General features: G+C 49.9%; 1 protein-coding gene across 1 annotated transcript; it reads left to right on the plus strand.

Moving 5' to 3' along the window:
• Positions 1 to 471: 471 nt before the first annotated feature.
• Positions 472 to 19308, plus strand: APCDD1 (APC down-regulated 1). Its single transcript, XM_069468277.1, has 4 exons — positions 472 to 566; positions 3449 to 3980; positions 17076 to 17397; positions 18860 to 19308. Exons 1-4 carry the CDS (start codon positions 487 to 489, stop codon positions 19306 to 19308), a joined length of 1383 nt encoding a protein of 460 aa, XP_069324378.1. The 5' UTR covers positions 472 to 486.
• The last annotated feature ends 4131 nt before the right edge of the window (positions 19309 to 23439 follow it).

Consider the following 23439-nt stretch of genomic DNA (forward strand, 5'->3'; position numbering starts at 1 on the left):
TGCTACAACACCTGTTCCATTTACCTGCCCACACCATGCAAGTACTCATTTAGATGCAAGACCTTCTTTGCTGTTCCATAGATGCATGGCTTTGAGCTCTGGCTTTGTCAGGAACTAAGTGACCTCAAGCAAAGTATGGTCATTATTTCCGAGGACCTCAGTTTTCTCACCAGGGAAATGATCTCCAAAGACAGTTCCTACTTTGAAATGTGTACCCTATGAAAGCGTGCACAGTGATAAAACCTGGTAGAGTAAATGAGTATCTCCCACCTGCAGCCATTGCCTGCTGCAGAGGCAGTTGTTTGGCCTGATTCACATCTGCTGCTAGTTCTTCTCTTGGCTAACTTTCTGCTGTTTTGTTTTGTTTTGTTTTGTTTTTTAGGGCTGGGAGAGGGTTCTGCCCTCCTTCATCCGGACAGCAGATCCCATCCTAGGTCCTTAGAGAAAAGTGCCTGGAGGGCTTTCAAGGAGTCACAGTGCCATCACATGCTGAAACATCTCCACAATGGTGCACGGATCACTGTGCAGATGCCGCCTACGATTGAGGGCCACTGGGTCTCCACGGGGTAAGAGCAGCAAGGGCAGGGGGCGTCTGGGAGGGACCAGAGAGCACACTTCCATGGAAGACCCTTCTTATGGGTTCCAGATGCATAGAGATTTGATATAATCTACAGTGATTTAGGTGTTGTCTAAGTTCTAACTAAGAACTAAACCACTCTTTAAAATTATGGTTGGTTAAGAAACAGAGCTAAGTACTGTAGAAATCTTATGCTAAGGCAGAGATTATATTGTACCTCTGTTAACCACACAGTATGAGTGAATAGATCCTTGTTTACTGAACTCTATGGGACCACTTGCGTATAAAAAGAAACCATTAGCAAGTGAAATTAAGAGTCTGCATTTCACCAATGCTGAAACATGACTTGCAAGCTTCTTATGGGCTAAATATTCTAGCCATATTCTGGTAATTTAATATACGGCTCCAGGGTTCTAAGAGTAAGTTAAAAGCTACCTCTACTAGCCAGGGTGTAGTTCTTGGATTCTTTTCCATGCTGTGAAGCTGAGATTTATCCCAGTTTGAGCTCTGGCTTATCTTCCATTAGAGCTTTTAAAAATAACCTAGAGGCAGATCTGTGATTTTTTTTTTCCTACCCATTAAATTGTTGAGAATTAACAAGACTAACTCTGGGATCTGATCACTCCTCCCTGTGCACTATTCCGGGGATATGGATAGCAGCCTCCAAGTCCCGTGGGGAGTGATCAAATGAATATGGAGAAGAGAAAAAAGAAATTTTATAATGTAATGAAAAACCAGAATTTTTTTTTCTAAAACATGAGGTCTTTCAAAATAACCATGTGATAAATAATTTGTGTAAACAATCTTAACATTATGTTCTATAAAATTATTTATTGTTTTATTCAACAAATATTTATTGAGTGCCTACTGTGTGCCAAGCACTAGTCTAGGTTTTGTGTGTATATATATAGCAGTGGACAAAACAGACATGGTCCTTAGCTTCAGGGATTTTACAAGCAAACACACATAGTGCTATGAAGGGGGTTGGTGGGCAACAGATGCTAAAGGAGAATGCCAAGGGACCCTATTTTAGGATCAGGGTGGGGCCCAGAAAGTCTACTAAAGAAGAGGACCCTTGAGCTGAGACATCGTTGTCTGTGCAAAGGCTGCGGGAGGAGCTTTGTATCTAGCAGAGCCAGCAGAGGCAGGGCTAGATTGGTGGAGGGGTGTTGGAGAGCCCTGTGGCCAGGGTGCAGTAAAGGAGGGAGGACCGCCAGAGGAGCTGAGCTGCTCTTTGCAGACCAGGTCTCCTTCTAATCCAAGAGGACTGGGAAGTCATGGAAGGGTCTTGAGCAGGGGCCATGCTTAAAACATAGTCCAACTTTATGAAAGGGCACTCTGGCTGCTTCATGGCAAATGGATGGGAGAAAAAGTGATTTGGGGATAACCAGTTAAAAGACTGCTGCAACTGTTCTGGCTGGAGAGGACAGAGGCTTAGGGAGGAGGAGCGCAGGGGTGATTGAGAAGTAGCTGGACCTGAGATCCACTGTACGTGGGAGGCAGAAGAAACAGGTTGTTGATATTTAGATAAAAAATTAAAAATATGGGATCTTCTTTTCTAAACCTCAGCTGACATGAATCACTGGTTACGGTAAACTTCTCTTGCCTTCGGGGAGAAATCTGGGGTGTTTTGTCTCCTTTTTCTCAGATTACGGATGCTCCAAGTACTGCTGAGTGCTTTATGTTCATAGGATGTTATTAATATTTGACATCAGTCGTCAAACTTTACCTAGCGACAGGTACCCGCTTCAAAGTAGTACATGTCTTTCACCAGCCTGTTGACTAAAAAATTAAAATGTTAGCAATTTTGAGACCCTACTGTGTTTGGAATTTTAGCCTGACTGCCTGATTTAGTAACACAAAGTCAGCTCAAACCAGAATCTGTGTTAAAGCTGTAGACAGGAGCAGAGTTAGAAGGCCAAAATTGAGGTGAAAGTCATGGCGTAACTGAGACGAGGATCTAACGAAAGTTTATGGACAGATTCTTTGAACAGTGCTTGAAGAACTCCTCCTCCCTTCCCCCGTACGGACTCTGCTGGTTATGTATGAACCGATGACATTAGAGTGGTGTGAGGACGCCCTGCAGTAAAAGCCACTCCCATCGTGCTGTGTAGACCCAGCCTTAGTGCTTCTGGCTTAGGACTCTAGCATTGCTCTAAAGCTACAGTGTCAACCAGCACAAACAGAAGAAACCCTGATTTCTGCTATTGGGTTAGCTTTGCTTTCACTTAATTATCCCTTTATTTTTCTGCTAGAGGGAAAATTAATTTTGAATGGATAAGAGGGCAAGTTTCCATGTGCCACCAGGTGACTGGATTCCATTTCAGGATGACATACATTCTGCACCTGCTTACTCTAGACAAGGCCCATGAAAGTGTTCAGGAAGTGAGTGGGTTTTGAATTAGCATAGGGGAACTTCTTTTATAGGCCAACACTACACTCCTCTTCCCTATCCAGAAAGAAAGAAATTTCTATGTACGCCAGGCCCACACGTGGAGGTGAGGACAGCAGGTGTCTGCTCTCCTGGCCTGTTCATGAAAGGAATGGAAGACTTTTCAGAATAGAGTGAGTAGGAGGTCGTCAGCCGAGCCAGACAACCTGGATGCTCGGTCTGGCTCTGATACTTGCAGGTTGTATGACCTTGGACATGTTCCTTAACCTTGTGCCTCTGTGTCCCCATCTGTAAAGTGTGGGTGGTAATACCACCTCCCTCCTACGTTGTGAGGATTCAGTGGATTGGTATCTATAAGGGCCTATGACAGTGTCTGGCCCATAGTCAGTTATTATTTCTGTAATTTCTTAACACTATAATAAATCTCTTCCTCATGTCTTTGGCTTAAAAAGGTCTTTCTTTCCCCTTTTCTTCTTCAGCTGTGAAGTGAGGTCAGGCCCAGAGTTCATCACAAGGTCTTACAGATTCTACCACAACAACACCTTCAAGGCCTACCAGTTTTATTATGGCAGCAACCGGTGCACAAACCCCACCCACACGCTCATCGTCCGGGGCAAGATCCGCCTCCGCCAGGCCTCCTGGATCATCCGAGGGGGCACCGAAGCCGACTACCAGCTGCACAACGTCCAGGTTATCTGCCACACGGAGGCGGTGGCCGAGAAGCTCGGCCAGCTGGTGAACCGCACCTGCCCGGGCTTCCTCGAAGCCGGCGGCCCCTGGGTGCAGGACGTGGCCTACGACCTGTGGCGGGAGGAGAACGGCTGCGAGTGCACCAAGGCCGTGAGCTTTGCCATGCACGAGCTCCAGCTCATCCGGGTGGAGAAGCAGTACCTGCACCACAACCTGGACCACCTTGTCGAGGAGCTCTTCCTTGGCGACATTCACACCGACGCCACCCAGAGGATGTTCTACCGGCCGTCCAGTTACCAGCCCCCGCTGCAAAATGCCAAGGTACCGGTTTCCGCCACTGCCCTCAGACCCTGCCTTCTCCTCTTAAGTAAAATGGGTGTCACGGGGGGGAGGGGACCTGTGAAAGGGAGAATTCCGTGTCTCACAGGGGCAGGCTGAGGGGGGCTGCTGTGAGTGGAGGAGCTATGGAAGGCTAGTTGGGGGCACTAGCTCCAGGAGACCAGGTCTACCACCAACCTGCTTTGGGATGTGGCCCCGGTTGTCCTACGCCTAAGCCGCCTTCCGCTGTCGCATCCTGGGAAGCCCCTCTGTGATTCGAGAGGAAAGCATGAAGGACATGTGGAGACACTACAGCCACACTCAGAAAAGATAAGGAACAATTGCAGGGACTGCAGGCGGGACAGAGAGGGTGAGGGGACAGTGGGATTCCCGCGGGCTTAGACCACAGAGATGTCACCTGGGTCACGGTCCTCAGTCTTCCCAGTGCCCTGGGGGCGGAGGCGGCGTCCGAGGGGGATCGTAGTGAGTTCGGGTGCCCGTGAGCCTCGTTCTTTCCATTTTACTGCGAGAAATGTAAAGCCACTGTGATCGGGGACTGAGGAGGGCAGGAAACAATTAAACCTTACAATGTTCTGTTCTTGAATGATATTCCAGTAATTATATTTGGAATTCACAAGGCATTTCCTTCCCACAAGCTCAGAATGTATGTCCGCGTGTAACTCGATCGTCACCGCAGAAGCCTGTGAAGTCGCCGCGGGGGGTGGGGGGGTTCCTGGTCAGTCGAGCAGGGCGCCCTGTCTGCCGTGGGTGGCTGGGCAGCGCTCTCCGGAGGGTCCTCATCTGTCCTAACCGGCTTTGGGGAACGTTCTCTAGCACAGAGGCTTTAATCGCAGAGCCCGCCTGACTTTTGTTTGGTGGTTTCTTCGTTTGTTCCCTCTGATGTTACTGGTGACTGGTGGAGATATCGCAGGGCACTCCTATGCCAGAGAGTGCTCACCGCTATCTATTTGTGTCCATGCTGTTGTGAGCTCGAGCAATGAAGGTAGCCCTTGCGATAATTAGGAGATACCCGCTGCGGAAGCCCGCTGGGCGGGGGCTGCCTCCTCTGGCTGCACCTGGTAGGGCGTGCGGTCTCTGAGTGCAGTCCCGCCAACTCTCACGTGGCCCCGTGTGGACGTGAACCCCGTGGGACCCATGCCCTCAGACCCACACTCCCTGCCCTGTGGCTGCACAGGTGTCTCGTGGGGACTGGGGATGCCACTGGGCTCACTTTGTCCTGCCCTTGAAGTTTCAGAGGCATGAAGAGGGCAAGGTGAGTCAGGGCAGGGAGTGAGGGGCGCCCCTAATGCCACTCGACTGTGGCAGCTGTTGGGGTCCCAGAGGGTCTGCTAGAACAGGCGACAGGGAAAGGGGCCCACAGCTCTGCCCCTTCAGCATGTTGAGTCTCCAACAAAGGCATCCAGAGGAGCATCTGCCCCCCCAGGGTGACACCTGGGCGAGGCATCAGTGGGTCCCATGGGAGAGTGGGTAGGAAACCTGTGCTTCTGCTGACGTTTTGGGACCTTTCCAGTTGGTCACAGTATCCAGAGGCAGTGCTGAGCACTGGAGCTACATAGCTCTTCTTTGGAGTCTCTGGTTTGAGCAGGGAAAGGAGATTTTCACACTCACATTTGGCTTTTTCTGAGTACGGTCTAGCCGACTTTCAGATGATCTCAGTGATGAGAGACAGGTATAGATGTCGTGAATAAATCGGGCCAGAGATAATCCAGAAACCACCTTAGCCAAGAGTGTCCCAGCCTAGCGTTTGTGAAAATCTGCTAAATAGCAATACCTTTCTTGTCCGCTGCTCACCCTCCAACAGAGACACTAATGAGCGGCGAAACCCCAAAAAGCGGGAGAGGGGAGCCAGCTCTGAGCGAGGGGCAGGTGCGGCCAGGGAACGTGCCGGGCAGAGGCAGGGCCGGCTGTCAGCTCCATACCTGACCTTGGGCTGGTCCTTGGCGCTCACCTGGGTTCTGGTTCCATTTCCTCGCCCTCGTGCACCTGCGTGGGCTCTTTGATCTCTTAAGCTCTTTTTAGTACTGGGGGCAAAGGGATTAGCCATAACCACGTTTCTTTTCTGACCTCTGTCGCCCTCCTCTCAACTTCCTGTGACGTTCTGACAGGTCAAAGTGACATTCCCAAGGCTCGCTGGGTGATTCTCTCTTCCACCCCCTAGTCCAGGAGGAAGGACTTTTCATTCTGGTTAGTGTCCCTCTGTCTAAACAGAGCCTGTCTGTGGCTCCCGGAGGGAAAATGTCTTGAAAGTGAAAGTTATATTAAATACTGGCGTGGGAATTAAGGATGGCACTTGTAAAGTTGAACTTTTTATATATTTTTTTTAACATTGTCTAGATAAATTGGCAAGCATATGGGCTTTGGAAATGGTAGCCAATCCTGGAATCCAATTCTTTTGCTGTCATCAGCCATGTGGCATTGGTAGTTATCTGACCTATTGGAACCTTCGTTTTATTTTTTTCTATAAAATGGTAAAAATATAAGAATCAATGGGGTTAATGTGCAGAATGCTGTCTGGCATCTGGAAAGGGGCCCTCACCAAAGCTCCTGTCTCCTGCAGCCTGGAGTAAGTCGCCCTTCTGAGCCGATGGCTAGCAGAGTAGAGGAATGAGAATGCTGGTTGACCAGGGGATATCAGTGTTTGATGGTACCTACCATAAAACATTTCCCCCCATTGCTCCTCTCTCCTCTGCTAATACAGTTGTGGGAACATTTACCCATATTGTTAAGAAGTAGATTCTTTAAAGTCTAGACCTGATTCCCTGATTCCAGAACTGCTAAGGGTGGAAAGAACCTTAGGACCTTGGATATTATCCAGGACATACTGTTAAGTGGGGAAAAGAAAAAGAAAGGTACAGAATAGCATAAATAATATGGTGCCATTTGTATAAAACTATTAAAGAAGAAGAAGAAGATGAGCCTCCAAAGGAGTCATATTTCTGGAAGGTTCTTCCTGATTGCCTCTAAGGGAACTGTATGGACTTTTCACTTTTTGTACCTCTTACATTTTGTGCTGTGAGCTTACATTACCTAAACACAATAACCACACAAAATTAAATTGAAAAAACAAAAGCCAGCTAGGACTCTGAGGCTCAGAGGGTTGCTGTGGCCACAGATGGAGGTGCTGGCCCAGCTGGGAGGAGGACCCAGGCTTCCAGAGCCCGCCTGCTGCCCGGGGGGGATGGCTGGGGGGGTGGGTCAGTCGAAGGCTGCGTGGCTCTGGGAGCTGAAAGGGCCCATTCTTCTCTTGTTGTCCCTCGCCTTGTACCTCTTGGCCTGCAGTATGCAGTGGAGTCTTCAGGAAGTTTTTAGATCCTTCCCCAGGACAGCTGAGAGCGGGAATAAATGCACTTGGCTGTGGGTGTCTTTGCAGACGCTGGGCACTGCAGAGCCCGGTTGCTGCGTGCCCACGAGGGCCCTGCAGGAGCAGGTTGTCTGATCTGGCTGTGGCCGCCCGGCCGGGACAGGAACAAGGGCGGGGAGAGCGTCTCCAAAGACCGCACAGGCTGCCTGGGAGAGGCCGGAACCTCCTCCTTTGAACTCTTCGCCTTCCCTAATTGCTGGTCCATAGAGACCTGGCTGAAAATTAGTCTAAATGCTAAATTGAGTTTGAAACCACGAGTCTCAGCCCCTCTAGAAACAGAACACCGTATAAAAATAGAAACTTTAAGTCAACTTGTTTTTTTAAGCTTTATGCAGCTTTGCTGTGAGGTTCACAGTCCTTTGGCAAATAAATTATGTTTGAAGAGCTTCAGGTGTGCTGGGAGGGTTCTTTCAGGATGGAACTGGCTACTCTTCATTAAAAAAAAAAAAAAAATCAAGACAGCTTAAAATAACCCTGAAAGAAGATCCTTTGCCTGAATTGAGTTTAGCATCAGGGCAGCCATTACCCTCTGCCTAGATTCCTCAGAACCGGGCAGTCGGAGGGGTGGCAGCCAGGTTCATTCTTTCAGTGATGGCATCAAATGGTTATTAAAAGCAAATGATTGCCAGGGTCGTTAGAAGCGCCAGCGCCTCAGGATCAGACTTGTAAGCAAATGGAATTGGTCTTTCTCCAAAATCCTGCACTGATTTAACCACAGGGTTGTAAATCAAAGTGGCTGTCTGAAAACCAGACAGCTTTCCCCGAGCTATGTATGTTAAATATTCTGCCCTGCACATGTTCGGCAGGGGAGCTGCACATGGGAGGAAAAAAGCACCAGGTTTTGGAGTGAGCACTGTGGAAGAGGAATATCTTCCTGCACTTTCTCTCTTGAAATCCGTAGGAGCCTCTAAGCTGTGAACCAGTATGTTTTTGAGGTAGCTTGCCTTGCAGAGCCTTTAGAGTCTGTGTTAACTGTGAGACTTCCTGATAGCTGTGACACCAGAGGGACGGTGGGTCAAGTGGCCTTGGACAGTGGACTTTTCAGCCCAGCTGCAGGAGATGGCTCTGCAGCAGGGAGGGGTCCCCTTCCGCATGTGCTTGGCTCAGTTCCTGGATGGCTGGGTGAGGGGGGTCGCTAGAGTGTGGACAGGGCCAGGTGCTTGCAGAAGAATTCCATGCCCCTTCTCTTTCTGCCTGTGTAGGGAGGGCAGAGGGATTTGCAGAGGTGATGGGAGATGAAAGAGGTGGCAGAGGACCAGAAGTTCAAAGAGGCATGACCTAAAACAGTTTCAGAAGCCAGTCCCATGTGAAGGAGGACCCCAGAAGAAAACTGTGATCACTCACCAGAGCCCAGGTGTTCACTCTAAGGCAGCAAATGTTGCACATTCTATGGAAAAATGGAGCTGGAAGTTGGGGTCAGATGAAGGGGTCTTGACCCGGAAAGGGTTACTTTTGTGGACATTTTATTTGGGCCAAGGTTTGACGATTGCCGGCCTACACGGCTGCTGGCATACAGTTTTATTGCAGAAACAGCTCATGATATTTCTTGATTCCAGAGTATTTCAGCAGATAAACAGGCAGGCAAGGTTGCTTTATTTAAGGAGCTGGAGGACCAGGAAATATCTGTTGTCAGGGACAATGCAAGTGGTAAACATTTCGTCCCTTAAAAGGCAAGAAAACTGAGAGGACGCAACGAAGGCCTGCAAACGCAGGAAATCAGCCATTTGAAAAGTACGCTCTAAGTCCCACCTTTGGGAGTGTCAGCTCCCTGCAGGGAGAAAGGAGGGGGATGGGCCAGGCCAGGGCGCTGCTGGATTTATAGCAGATTTAATTTAATTATTTAAATTAGTCTACTTTAATTATTTAAATGAACCGAAATGCATAGGAGTGGAAGAAGCAATCAAACAAGCAAAAATAAATAAAAATTCTCTTTGGAAACCATTCTTAAAGTCATTTCTCCTAAAAAACCAGCTTCTTGCGGTCCTTTTTATTTAGCTGTTGGGTCTGTAGTCATGTATACGTCGAGGCAAGCAGGAAGCAAGCAGGAAGCAAGCAGGAAGCAAGATGATCTTTTGTGTGATCACTGATGTTTCCTAAAACAGGAAAGGCCTTTGTTAGTTCATTTCTTAGATTCTAAACGTCACAGAAAGCCCATTTCTAGAGATATACTGTGGCTCCAGGGGACCCACCTAGTGCCCCTTCTGAACTCCAGGACACACGAGAGTATTTGGTTGAGTTTTGCTCCCCTGAGCTTCGGTGGCCGACTGCAGACCTGGGGGCCATCAGTTACTTTTCTCCTGGCCCAGGCCCTTTCCTGGGTGTCTGTATCTGGCTGTGGGTTGCTGTGCAGTGTGTCCCCGAGGCTCTCCATGTCCCTCTGAGTGCCGTGTGCCCTGCGCATGTGCCCCCCTCCCGGCAGGGTGACCGGGCTGCACTGAGTCTGTGCACTGTGGTGCCGCCCCTGTGTGCTAGGAGCAGGTGTCTCAGCCTGGGCTGCCGTAACAAAGCACCGTAGACCAAGGAACTCAGAAACAACAGCCACTTATTTCTTACAGCTCTGGAGGCTGGAAGCCGGAGTTCAAGGCGCCGGCATGGTGGGATTCTGGTCAGGGCCCTGTTCTAGGCAGTAGACTGCTGACTTCTCACTGTGTCCTCGTGTGGTGGGGAGAGAGCCAGACAGCTCTCACACCTCTTTTATAAGGGCACGAATCCCATTCACGAGGGCTCTACCCTCATGACTGAGTCACCTCCCAAAGGCCCACTTCCTAATTCCCTCACCTTTGGAGTTAGGACTTCAACATGAATTTTGAGGGGACACAAACATTCAGTCCATTCCAGCAGGGTAGACAGCCAGCCCCCATGGGTAGCCTTTACCCAAAGCTACAGTTAAAGGGATACAATGTACGTGGCCATAGCTACTCACCCTAACCCGTTCTGCAAGTGGAATCACTGACATCCTTCTAAGTCACCAAAATGAGCCTGAGTTCATAAGTTCCTAGAATCCCAGATCAGAAAAGCACCCTGAGGTCCCTCCCACAAAGTGTATGAGCACTTGTCATTTGTGATGAATGCGTCTCGTCCAGTGTGCAGCAACTGCTTTCTGTCCGTCAGTCTGTCAGCCAGGAGCCCCTACCATATCCACCGCCTGTGCGGCTCTCTCCTGGATGTCATGGCACCCAGTCTTGGCCTCGAAGAACTTCCAATGCCGTGGAGAAGACCTGGGAAGGGTCTACCTGCCAGATTGTCTACAGCAGAAATTTAATCAACACATGAAAATTGTGCTTCTAAAGAAAGCTTTTAACATGGACCATTGGCCACAGCAGGTTTCTTTCTGAGAAACATTCATGTGTTTTTTTTGTCTCAGGGAACAAAGAGAAGTTTCCATCATCTGTTCCCATTTCTCCTCCTCCTTGAACAAAACTTTTAGCCCAAGACATACTGCTTTTGAAGCCTTCGTGCTTTATCCAGGCTGCTTCCTTACTTGATCTATTCACAACAAGATCATATCCAGTAATTTCTTCCATTCTAGGAAGACAGTGAAAACAAGTGGATACTGTCAGCAAATGTTGTTGAACTGACTCTCCAGAAATAAATATTGGTAGGGACAGGAGAAAGCGGGAGGATCCCCATCAGTCATCGACCAGAGAAGACCTTGTCCTGGGGCTGAAGTCTTGGATGGGGACTGTCTGTTCTTTGCAGGACCCCAGCAGAGAGGGACAGCCCAGGGCCAGGAGGTGGCACTCACCTAGTCCTGAGACCAAGTTAGGGTCCTGATTCTACTTTGGGTTTGTAAAGTCATCTGAGCCCAGTTATTTTCTCTCCCTGGGCCTTGGTTGCCTCATCTGTAAGATGTACCCATGGTCTTTTTAGGAGGGGGGAAGCTTAGGGAGATCATGGACTCAAGCCCCGCCAGACTCAAACGTCCTGCAGACACAAGCTGCAGTTACCAGGGAGCCGGGCAGGAATCCGAGGGCAGAGTAGGCACAACCCCACTTTTTGCGGAGAACATTGCTTGCTTATAAAGTGTAAGGTTTATTTTTCATTTTTAGAATAAGCTTGATTGTTTCTTCTTTTCTGAGATTAATTGCATGGGGATCTTTTTTCTCCCCTCCCCCTTTTGAATTAAAGTGTGAAGAACAGCAACAAGGAAACACTTTCTGGTCCCTCCGCTTTGACCTAAAATCTGTGTACGGAGCTCTGACTTTACATTGCCCTTGCTAAGATTTGGGGGGAGGGCGGCAAGTTGCTGAGGCAGGGGAAGGACACTTCCCAAGTAAGAACCACGTGTAGAACAGGGATCTAAAGAGACAGAGGGGATTTTAGTAAAGCGAGTGTGATCCTGCATAGCACACAATGCTCTTCACGTTTAAAAACTCTACATGTAATTCTCTTTCCATATACTCATCTTGGAAGGATACTACTTAAGAAAAGCATCTTAGAAAAGAGAAACATTAGAGCCAGTACAATATATAGGCTGAATTTCTATTTCCTTGTAGTCGTACCTGTAATTTTGAATCAAGACAAAGATTGTGAGAATTAGGAGTACTAGTGATTTTTCTTAAACCTGTCTACAAAACAGAGCTGTCTCCTTATACATCCATGGCTAAAACTGTTCCCTTGTTGACAGAAGCTACAAAGAGGCCAGAATACTTCCCTTGTTTATGACATCTTTGGGTTAGCTTTAATGACAGCTAAAGAGTTGTTTCAAAAAGTAACTAGTCAACTCAACAACAACAAAATGATTTAAAAATAGGTGAAGGGCTCGAACAGACATTTCTCTAAAGAAGATTTTCAAACGGCCAGCCAATAAGCACATAAAAAGATGTTCAGCATCGCTAATCATTGGGGAAATGTAAATCAAAACCACAGTGGGATACCAAGTCACCCATTAGGATGGCTATTACAAAAACAACAATAACAAAAAAAAAAAAAAACCTAAACAAAACCAGAAAATACCTAGTGTTGGTAAGGATGTGGAGAAATTGGAACCCTTGTGCATTACTGGTAGAAATGTGAAATGGTGCAGCCACTGTAAAAAATGGTATGGTGGTTCCTCAAAAAAATTAAATATAGGATTATTATATGTTACAGCTGTTCCATTTCTGGGTATATACCCAAAAGAATTAAAAGCAGGAACTTGAACAGGTATGTGTACACCCCTGGTCATAGCAGCATTGTTCACAGTAGCCAAAAGGCAGAAGCAACCTAAGTATCTATTGACAGATAAATGGGTAAACAAAATGTGATGTATACATGCAATGGAATATTAGTCTAGCTTTAAAAAAATGGAAATTCTGACACATGCTACACCAAGGATGAAGTTTGAGGAACTTACGCTAAGTGAAATAAGCCCGTCACAAAAGGACAAGTGGTGTATGATTCCACTCAGGTGAGGTTCCTGGAATGGTCACATCCATAGAGACAGAAAGCAGGATGGCGGTTACCCAGGGCTGGGGGGAGGGGAATGGGGCATAGTCTTTCATGGGCACAGAGTTTCAGTTGAGGGAGATGAAGAGGTTGTGGGGGTGGACGGTGGTGATGGCCGCACGGCAGTGGGGACGCACTAATGCCGCTGAGCTGTAGGTACACTTAAAAGTGGTTAAAGATGGCAAATTCTACAGTATGTGTTTTTTACCACAACAAAACTAAAGTAACTAGTTTAGGAATTTGGCAAGACCAGTACCTAAGAGCTAGGCTCTTCCCACTCCCTGCACCCACTCTAAATTCTAACAGGCCCAGCCGATGGGAAACAAGCCTCTTCCCCCTAAGCTGCCTGGCCTGCTTCCTCTGCTACCCAACAGACACACTTCCGCCCAGGCCTGTCATTCACCTGAAGTGACCACGTGCTGCCAGCTCCTCCTGGCCTGGCGCAGACGCCTCACGCCGCCCCTGGGCCTGGCACTGCTCTGAGCAGCCGGGCAGAGCCCGCCCACCTGCCTCCCCTTGGGGTCTCCACCTTGTCTGACCACAGCAGTTGACCCTCCGTGGCGTCCAGCGGCGTCCAGTGCTGGAACTAACTTATTTCCCTTCCTCCCGGCCCCCATCCTGAATCTATACTGCTGTGTGGGAAACAAACTTTTCAGGGATTGAGACTCTCACCTCAGAATGGCCAGAAATGAAAAACAATTGATGTTTTTAAATTCCCAAATTACAGATAGCACACCCAGTTGTGGGAAATGGCATGAAGGGGGCTGTGGAGGTTGGGGTCGCCCCTCAGGCTTGGAGGACGTGCCTGCCAGTGGGCGGAAGGGCAGAGTGTCACGGAAGCAGCATGTCATTGCAGCGACAAGCTCCAAATGGGGGCAGCACGTAGGTCCTGTGGGCAGTTTGGAGACGGTCTGGCTCCGCGTTTCCTACCCTGAGTGAGTGCTCCTGGCGGCCCTCTCTCCCCCCACACTGTGCTGGGCTCCCCCGTAGGTGGTGTTGATGCTGGCACTGGGCCGGGACGACCCCTGCAAAGCCTCCGTGCCTTTGTTAATGGGCAGTGGCGGGAGGACACCACGGCTGTCTATGCAGCCCCAGCGATCTGGATCCAGGTTCTGGGCTGGCGTCAGTCACAGCGTGTATGGTGAGGTCCCCAGTCTGGACACAGGCACAATTTCAGTGAGCACTGAGGGGTTTAGCTTGCTGTGTGGCGGAGCCCTGGGCTGGGCATGTTACATCATATTAACTTTCCATCCTGGATTTTGAATATCAGAACCACCTTTCAGGGTGAAAAATTTAGAACCTTTGCCCCATAGTTTACTAAGGAAACATAATGGGAAAACTACTGAATCCGTGATGCTTTCTTTTAATTCAATTTGTATTTTATTCTCCCTAATGTGCATTCAAAAGACAGTGGCACACCGGTGGCAGACAGGCCATCTATTTAGTTGCTATACCAAGTGGGTGCCCCTAGTGGGAACCACCTTGCATTTCTTGCAGCAGTTATACAAGTAAGTATAATATCGCCATTGTATAAATGAGGAAGTTGAAATGGAGAGAAATGAATAACTTGCCCAAGGTCACCAGCTGTGCAGTGGCTTGGAGCTGGCCCATGGCCCTCAGGACCTGGCCGGAGCCGTCTCTCTCCGTGCGGCAGGTACGCGCAGGCCCAGCCCTGTGCGACGCTCTCCCCTATCCGACTCTCCTGTGGCTGACAGAGGCCAGCTCGCTGCGGCACAGGCTGCAGGGCAGTTTCTCTGCGTGCCCCAGAGCCTCTGTAGGAAACCACAGGGTAACAAATGCACCCCCAAGCCTGGGACACCAAAGACTTGGCCTTCATCTCACGGCTGTGGCTGTTTGGTCCCATCATCTAGAAGCCACAAACCATGTTAGCAGAGGAAACATTCTCTTTCATGAATTGCAACTTTACACTCACCTGATGAACACAACAGCAGCGCAAGTTAGCTCTCAGGGGAGGAGAATGGCGAGAGGGCGGCTGGAAAGGCCCTGGCTCCTCCTCCCGGACCCCCGTCCTGAGAAGGCCGAGTGTTCAGCCCAGCGCCAGCCACGACAAAATCACGTTCAGTGGGGGCTGTAAACCCAAAGACCTTGGTGCTTGGATCTCTGACCTGAGGAAAGAAATGCTGGAAAACAGGCGTACACCATCCCTAGCCACAGAGCGGGTGTGAGGCTGCACCTGGACACGGGGGCATGGGGCTGGGGTGACCAAGCACCCCCGAACACCGAGCTACACTCCGCTGCCTCCCCACCACCGCCTGATGAGATCGGTGCGTGCTGCCAGGGGCCAGTGTTCTGCTAGCCCAGTGGGCTTTGCACCCCCCGTGTGGGAGGAGAAGAGCAGAGAGGTGACCCCCCCCCCCCCGTGCAGGGTGTGGCACCCTGGCTCAGAGATGTCCTGTGACCTCAGTCAGACAGCGAGGCAGTGGGCAGCGTTCAACAGCCAGCACCCCAACTTCCAGACTAGGTTTTCATATCAGCTCACGTCCCTTCAGGCAGACAGCATGGCCAAGGCCTTTGTCTCTGAAATGCACGCCCTCACAGGGGGCCCTTCTGTGCCACTAACCTGCACAGCCCTCATCCCCAGCCCGTCAGTGTCACAAAACCCGCTCGGCAAGGGAGGCTCTCCGGAAAGACAGGGCTGTAGCTAGCATGTGCCAGTTACACTGCTTAAGGCTGGGAAAGCAGGAAGCAAATTAAGATCCCAGAAACCTTCCAGACCTGGAGGCGGCAGACACACACTGGTGGAGGTGTGCAGGTGAGCTCCCTCGCAGGGGTCCCTGGCTCTCACCTTCCTGTGGGCCCCTCCTCCAAACCCTCCTTTGAAAGGACCCTGCCTTTACTGGACAACTCCCTTTCATCCACAGCCATGAGAATGCTGCTCTTTTTGCCCTTTGTCCTATTTTTTTTTTGAAACAGAGTCTTGTTTTGTCACCCAGGTTAGAGTGCAGTGGCGTCATCATACCTCACTGCAGCCTCAAACTCCTGGGCAACAAGTGATCCTCCTGCCTCAGCCTCCTGAGTATCTGGGACTACAGGCGCATGCCACCATGCCCGGCTAATTTTTCTATTTTTTGTAAAGAATGGGGGTGGGGGAGGGTCTTGTTCTTGCTCAGGCTGGTCTCGAACTCCTGGCCTCAAGCAATCCTCCTGCCTCGACCTCCCAGAGTGCTGGGATTACAGGTGTGAGCTACCAGGCCCAGCCCTGTAATTTTTTTTAATTAAAAATAAACATTTAATTGTAAAAATACACGTAACATAAAAGTTTACTGTTTTAACCCCTTTTAAGTTCTGTGGCATTAAACATTCACATTGTTGTGCAATCATCTCCACCATTCATCTCCAGAACTTTTCATCTTCCCAAACTGAACCTCTGCATCCGTGAAACACCAATGGCCCTTTCCACGTCCCCCAGCCTCTGCAGCCACCTGTCTACTTTGTTCTCTGTGAATTTGATCACTCCAGGTACCGCGTGTAAGTGGGATCATACAGTGTTATCCTTTTGTGTCTGGCTAATTTCACTTAGCACAATGTCTCAGGGATCATCCGTGTTGTAGCGTGTGTCAGAATTTCCCTCCTCTCTCAGGCTGACTCATATTCCATTGCATGGACAGACCACAGTTCGTAGACCCTTTCATCCAGCCGTGGACCCCTGAGCTGCTTCTGCCTTCCGGCTAGCGTGAACAATGGTGCTATGAACATGGGTGTGCACATATCTGTTGGGGTCACCGCTTTCAGTTCTTTGGGTGTACAGTACATCTAGCAGTGGAATTGCCGTATCATATGGTAATTCTAGGTTTAATTTTTTGAGGAACCACCATACTGTCTTCCATAACAGATGGACCATTTTACATTTTCTCCAGCAATGTGCAAGGATTCCAATTTCTCCACATCCTCACCAAGTTATTTTTTGGTTTTGGGATAGTAGCCGTCCTGATGGGTGTTTAGTGTTGCCATTCTCTTTGAAATCAAGTGTCCAGCACATACGGTCTGAAAACGTAACAGCGTCCTAAAGAGAGTTCGTATCACAGCTGAGCTATTTAGGCAGGCTTGTGCCGTCAGGCAGACACAGGTGTGCACTTGTGCACACACACACGCTCCTCTCTGTGCCCCAGAGCAGGGCTCCAGTTGCCTCCTGGGTGTTCAGGTTCTAAGTGACAGTGGCCCGGGAGCCTTGCTCAGTCCCAGCCCGGTGAGACCCACCTGCAGCGACGCATGCGTGCACTGCTCTCGGGGAAAGGCAGGGTCTCTGAGTGTGTGTGTCTTGGCTGCAGCACCACGACCACGCCTGCATAGCCTGTCGGATCATCTACCGCTCGGATGAGCACCACCCGCCCATCCTGCCCCCGAAGGCTGACCTGACCATCGGCCTGCACGGCGAGTGGGTGAGCCAGCGCTGCGAGGTGCGCCCCGAAGTCCTCTTCCTCACCCGCCACTTCATCTTCCACGACAACAACAACACCTGGGAGGGGCACTACTACCACTACTCGGACCCCGTCTGCAAGCACCCCACCTTCACCATCTACGCCCGCGGCCGCTACAGCCGTGGCGTGCTCTCCTCCAGGGTCATGGGAGGCACGGAGTTCGTGTTCAAAGGTAGGACTCCCGCCTCCAATCCCAGCAACGGCCTGCGGGCAGCTCTGGGACGTTCTTGTGGAGGCAGAGCCTGGGGGAAAGGACCTCTTCCCTGCTTGAGGTGCTGGGGAAGACACTGGGGGGCCATTTCTGCCTCGAGGCAGTCCGTGTGCCCCGCGTTCCTCCCTGCTGGCACCAGGGCCCGGTGGGCAGCCTCGGCTTGTGGGCCAGGTGGCAGAGCCACTCCCTGCGTGTGAGCAGCTGTCAGGTGCGGCCCACGGAGGACGTGACTGCGAGTGAAATCTCAAGTCTGTGGGTTTCTTTCTTGTGTACAACTGTGGCGGATTCCGAGCTGCCCTCTGATCCCAGCACATTGCCTGCATGCCACGTGCTCTCTTGAGGTGTTAGTGACAGCTCCGGTGCTTAGAGTTGTCATTTCCAACCCCGAGCTTGCCCTGCACTTGAGGTGGTGACACACTTGAATGTGGGAACATCTTTGGGAGGGAAGGGCCAGGCTGCGTGCTGAGGAGGGCGGGGATGAGCCGCACCGGGCTGTCAGCAAGGGAAGTCTTGTGGTTGCTGTTTCTAGAGGTGTTTTTTCCCCTAAGTCTGAGCATCTTTGTATTAGTAATGCGGCATCAGCCCTGTCATGCCATATAAAGAAAGAGTGGCCTCAGTCCTGGTGACTCCTCCAGGACGGCATTCCGTGACGCAGCCCGGTTGCCATGGAGTGCTTCTGCAACCAGACGAGTCCTAGAGCTTCTCGGCCCTCCTTCCAGGAAGGAAGCTTTGCTCCGGGAACACTGGCCTTGTGACAAATTAACAAGAGAAGACACTCTTTATCTGATGCCACCCCAGAGCTCATCGTGTCGTACACGCAATGTGGTCCCCTGGCAAGGCCTCCCAAAGCAATTCTCTACAAGTCCCGGGATTTTTATTTTTTATTTAATTGCTTTACTTATATTTTTCTTGCTTGCATCCTAACTTATTTTAGGTACCCAATTGTATGGGCCTGTATTAATGTGTGACAATGTTAACTAGGATAAGTGTATGACACTAAAACTTTTAGAAACCTCAAAACCTTTTCATAAAAACAAAATTCCAGCCCCTACTGAATATTTTTTCAATCTTAAAGCATCAGTGTCACCGGATACAACTCCTTGGGAACACTCGGGCTGTAGTTTCATCCCACACTCAGAAGTGCGACCACCAGCAGTCTGGGCTTGGCGTTCACACCTAGCAGTGTCGTGTTCTGGCCACCCCTGCGGTGTGTTTGGGGTGACGGCCGTGCACCGCCACATGCGGGACTCCTCCCACCCGAGCATGCTCTGATGGCCACTGTGGTCAGGTGTGTGGGTCGTAGGTGGGCTTGTCTTTTGAACAGAAAGCCTTGTGGAGAGGGAGCGTGGCCTGCGTTTGCCGGGTGGGTGTCTGCCCCCCACGCCAGCCCCTCAGTCACGCCACTCTCCTCTCTCCTCTGCAGTGAATCACATGAAGGTCACCCCCATGGATGCGGCCACAGCCTCGCTCCTCAACGTCTTCAACGGGAATGAGTGTGGGGCCGAGGGCTCCTGGCAGGTGGGTGTCCAGCAGGATGTGACACACACCAACGGCTGCGTGGCCCTGGGCATCAAACTACCTCACACGGAGTACGAGATCTTCAAAATGGAGCAGGATGCCCGGGGGCGCTACCTGCTGTTCAACGGCCAGAGGCCCAGCGACGGCTCCAGCCCCGACCGGCCAGAGAAGAGGGCCACGTCCTACCAGATGCCCCTGGTGCAGTGTGCCTCCTCTTCGCCCAGAGCTGAAGACCTCTCGGAAGACAGCGGAGGCCGCCTGTACGGCCGGGCGCCCGCGTGCGGTCCCCGGGCCCTGCTGCTCGCCGGGCTCGCCTGCCTGTTGACTCTACTGCATTGGAACATCCTCAGATAGAAGCTTTTAGAAAGTTATATTTTTTCAAGCCAGGATTCCTTACAACTTACAGATTTTCTTTACCAAAAGAAAGGACATTGATTCTTTTGATGCACTTGAATGCCCGAGAACTGTCGTTCCCTTTCTCCTCTCCCTCCCTCCCTGCCCTGAGTCATGAACAGCCAGTGTTTGAAGTTTCTGCTTTGAACTCTGTCCAGCCTGATCCCTGGCCTGAGCCACTTCGCAGCAGTAATTGCACTTTAAGACGGCAGAAAGTTTCGGGCTAGCGTGTTTGGTGGCAGGGCTGGGAGCGAGAGCCTGTTATTTTTTTCCTCTTTATTATATTTCTGAGTTGAACTTAGAAGAAACAAATATCAAGCTACAGCTTTTCCTGCCATTTTACTGTGGTTGTATCTTGTCCTCTCCTGAAACTGCTTTACTCTCTGAGTTGTATACGCTGGAATTCGATGCAGAGTTGATCTGGGACTGGGATCCAGGCACCTTTTATTAACAAAGAAGAGGCGTGGTATAGATATGTACATATGAAGACACATGGCTGAACCACCTTCACAACCTCTATGCAAAATAGGAGAGAATCAAAGCTTTCATTTCAGAAAGGTTGAGTGGAAAAGTATCTGTAATTAAAGTTTCAAAGTAATTTAAGCTATTTTTCCAACAGTTGTTTTACCTTATTGAAAGAAGAGGTGTTGGTTGTATGCTGGTTTCTGGTGGTGGCAGAAAGCAGGTCTGACCCTCTCCGCGGACAGGGTGACGGGGAAATAGCAAAGCAACCCTATTGCAGACACACAGGAGCAGGTACACGGGGTGTCTGCTTGCAAGGTGTGAAATGCCACATGAATGACAGCGAAAGTGCCCATTCATTGCAGTTCCCTCTTCGCAGGGGACCCAAGCCCTGGCGCTCACTGTCTGGTTGGGGGTGGGCCGAGGGAGCTGCATTCTGGCATCTCTGCCACCACGCCCTCGAGACAGGGCACACACAGAGACACAGACATTGAACAGGCACAGAGACAGAGCAGCTGGCGGCTCAGAGAGGGCCGGTGGGGTGTCTGCGCCGGTGCTTGCTCCATTGGCCCCCGGCGCGCCGTGCAGCTGGGGCTTTGTGAAAGGCCGTCTCACCACTGGACATGCCGGCTTGCCTCGATGTCCTTCCTGCCAATGACTTGGCTCTGTCCCCACAGTGAGTTTCATGGTCACCCCATTCAGGTCTGCTTCCTTCTCACAGAGACGTTAGAGACCCCTTCCTCTGGAGTATAGCAAACAGTGCTATCTTACACCAAATGTCAGTGCCAAAAGAGAGGAAGGGAAACAGTGAGCACCCAAAAGCCCAGATGGAGCTAAAGGCAAACATGCAAACCCGATTGAGGTCAAGAGTCATCCTTGTATTTAAGAATAAGTCTTTATGAAGTGCTGTAGCATTCGGCGTGGTAGTAGGTGGCATGGAGTGCCAAAGTGCTTTATATTCAGATTGTATTTTAAGTTGTGGTGCTTACTGAGGAGGCACATTTAAAATGAAAATACTAACAATGTCGCCAAGTTTAATAAACAGATGTCAAAAATGCTCTCACAAAAGACATTTTATCTATGGATCTATTAATTAACACCGATATTACCTTTAAGGGACGTAATAGAATCATGTGAAAAACGATGTTCACTGTTAGAGAATCCCTCAGTGACTTACTATAACCCAGTTCCCAGCCACTCGCCAAGACAGCTATGCATAGTTTTTAAAAGTATGTTACACACACATGGGTGTACCCAAACGTATAGGTATCAACATGTAACAATGGACATACATGTACGTATGTGCTCGAGATGATGTGAAATTCATGTGGCTGTATCACTTTGTGATACAAGATGAATCATTACAGAGAAGGACCAATATAATTCATTCACAAGTCGTGACACTCTTAGATTTATGCCTGTCACGGTGTCACTCATGTACATTACATCTTATCCTGGCGACGTCAGCATGAATGAGGATCTCTACACCAATGTCCCCTGAGTGCCAGGACGATCTTCACGTTACGTGACTTGCCATCACCTTGCAGAAACATCCATCTCTATGAGTCATGCAGGTTTGAGAGCAGAACTACTAACTCAAGACCAAGATGCTGTCTCTGAGGAAGGTATGATTGACCCTAGAATATTCCATGACAAGCTTAAAATACTCCATCATATGCAGTCCAGGGCTGGCGAGTCTCACCCTAAGTTAGAGGCAGGTGGTTCCACTCGAAAATGCCAGGCTTGGGCAGGGTGGTGAGTGATAAAAGAGGGCCCTCTTGGACTCCAGGCCCTGCTGGGACTGGGCCCCCTCTCCCACGGGGTGGCAGGCTAAGGAGGGTCAGGCTCAGAGAGTTGTCCTTTGGGCAACAGTAAAATTTCGGTATAAGCAGAGTTCACGATCTATAAATCCAAGTTGATCCTGGGATCAAAAGGGAAATTCCTGGACTCCCAGCTCTACCTGGTGCACAACAAAAGTTCAGTTTGCTCAGACATGACAAGTCCACTACCATGTGCGAGAGCAGTAGCCAGGCCTGTGGCCTCCACGCGGTGGTGGCTTAAAGGTCCACAGCAGGGGTCCGATCCTGTGGCGGTGCCCGAGGGTGACTCAGCCGGGGCCGACACCAAGGGCCTGTTGGGGAGGCTGGCAGCCCAGCACGTCCCTGCAGGGCCGTGCACGAACCTGTGAGAACAACTGGATTGTACGGCTCTGTGGTTTCTGGGTGAAGGAAAAGCTTTGAGGATAATAGAAGAGCCGTTCTCTACTCTGCCAACTCTAAATATATCCTGAAAACAAAGATGATGTTCGCATAGTGCGCACAGACATTGCAATGTTTTGTTTCAAAATGGTCTCCCCAGTCCCTATCAGACACACTAGGATTGTGGCAGTGGGATGCAGAAGCCAGCAGGTAGCACCTACTTAGGCCCTGCAGGACACTCTCCTTAGGAAAGTGCCCCCGAGCCTGGGGCGAGGTACTTCGGGGGCGGTGGATACGGAGAGTGGGTCCACTCAGACACGCCTTCCCTACGCACACAGACCTCTCTGGCCTTGAGACAGCAGAGCTTTCACGATTCCAGACCTTTTTCATATGGGTACATCTGCATCAACAATAAGTAAAGACAGTTTGGATAAATGTTTCCCACTGATTTTCTAGGTTTATGAGAAAATGCATAAGCATGCTTTTCTTACCAGTAAAAGAATCATTATTACATGTCCTAAAAAACCAAATCAAATTCTTCAGTTCCTTATAATGATCCAAGAGTGTTTCTGGCTGGCAGGGTGATCTCTCTCTGAGTATAAAATTAGGCCCCTCTTTGATCATGATCCCATTTCCCTGGTGTTTCAATGGGCAGAAGTAACGCTACCTTGAACAAATCGGAGAAACATGGCCTCCAGCTTCTCCGTTGGCTGAGATGTGATCAAATCAACACATCACACTTAATACACTTAATACTCCCCAATCAGGGGGGACCTGAGGCCACGTGGTTTGCCACCAAAGGTGGGGCTGGGTGTACACCCGTCTCCTTTACTCAGCTCCCCTTGAAAGAAAGTTGCGGTATCTGACTCGTGGCCTGCCATTCCAAGAACAAGGTCGCGGTTTCCATGAGTTCAGTTTGGTCTCTGTTTCTGACATCTACTGTATAAGCACCTCTGCAGCCCTCTGAAACCCCCTGAGCAATTCCATCCCCTCTTCATTTAATGAATCCTGTGTAGCTGTGACATCGGAATTCAGAAGCACGAGATGGTTTATGGGCACAGAGAGCTGCACAGTTTGCAGCCTTGGCCTCCAACCTCTGTTGACGATCACACTAGCTCTTGTCTTCCTGACTGGAGGAGCAATTGGCACTTTTGTCAGCCTCTAAGGAACTGCTCCAGCCTTTTTATTTTTCATTAATTCACTTCCCATCTAGCGAAATTAAAGGCAGAGGAGGATCCTCCAGGAGGCTGGAAATTGTATTCTGCAAGGACCTTAGGCGTTTGAGGCCTGGTCTTTCTGCAGCTGATGAGGCGACATATGCAAGATGGCTGAGAAGCTTCAACCTCCAGCTTACTCCAGAACTGGTTGAAGTTTCTAAGGAATTCCCTGCCCTATTCACTTGCCTTATTTTAAGAAATATTTTTAATAGCTG

The sequence above is a fragment of the Eulemur rufifrons genome, chromosome 5, assembly GCF_041146395.1.
Source record: "Eulemur rufifrons isolate Redbay chromosome 5, OSU_ERuf_1, whole genome shotgun sequence".
NCBI classification, from domain to species: domain Eukaryota; kingdom Metazoa; phylum Chordata; class Mammalia; order Primates; family Lemuridae; genus Eulemur; species Eulemur rufifrons.

Bases quoted from the DNA above. Each gene is read 5' to 3' on its own strand.
- APCDD1 (XM_069468277.1), top strand. From the start codon at position 487: ATGCTGAAACATCTCCACAATGGTGCACGGATCACTGTGCAGATGCCG. The intron at 567-3,448 runs GTAAGAGCAGCA...TTTCTTCTTCAG, and splicing joins GGCCACTGGGTCTCCACGGG to CTGTGAAGTGAGGTCAGGCC. The intron at 17,398-18,859 runs GTAGGACTCCCG...TCTCCTCTGCAG, and splicing joins CACGGAGTTCGTGTTCAAAG to TGAATCACATGAAGGTCACC.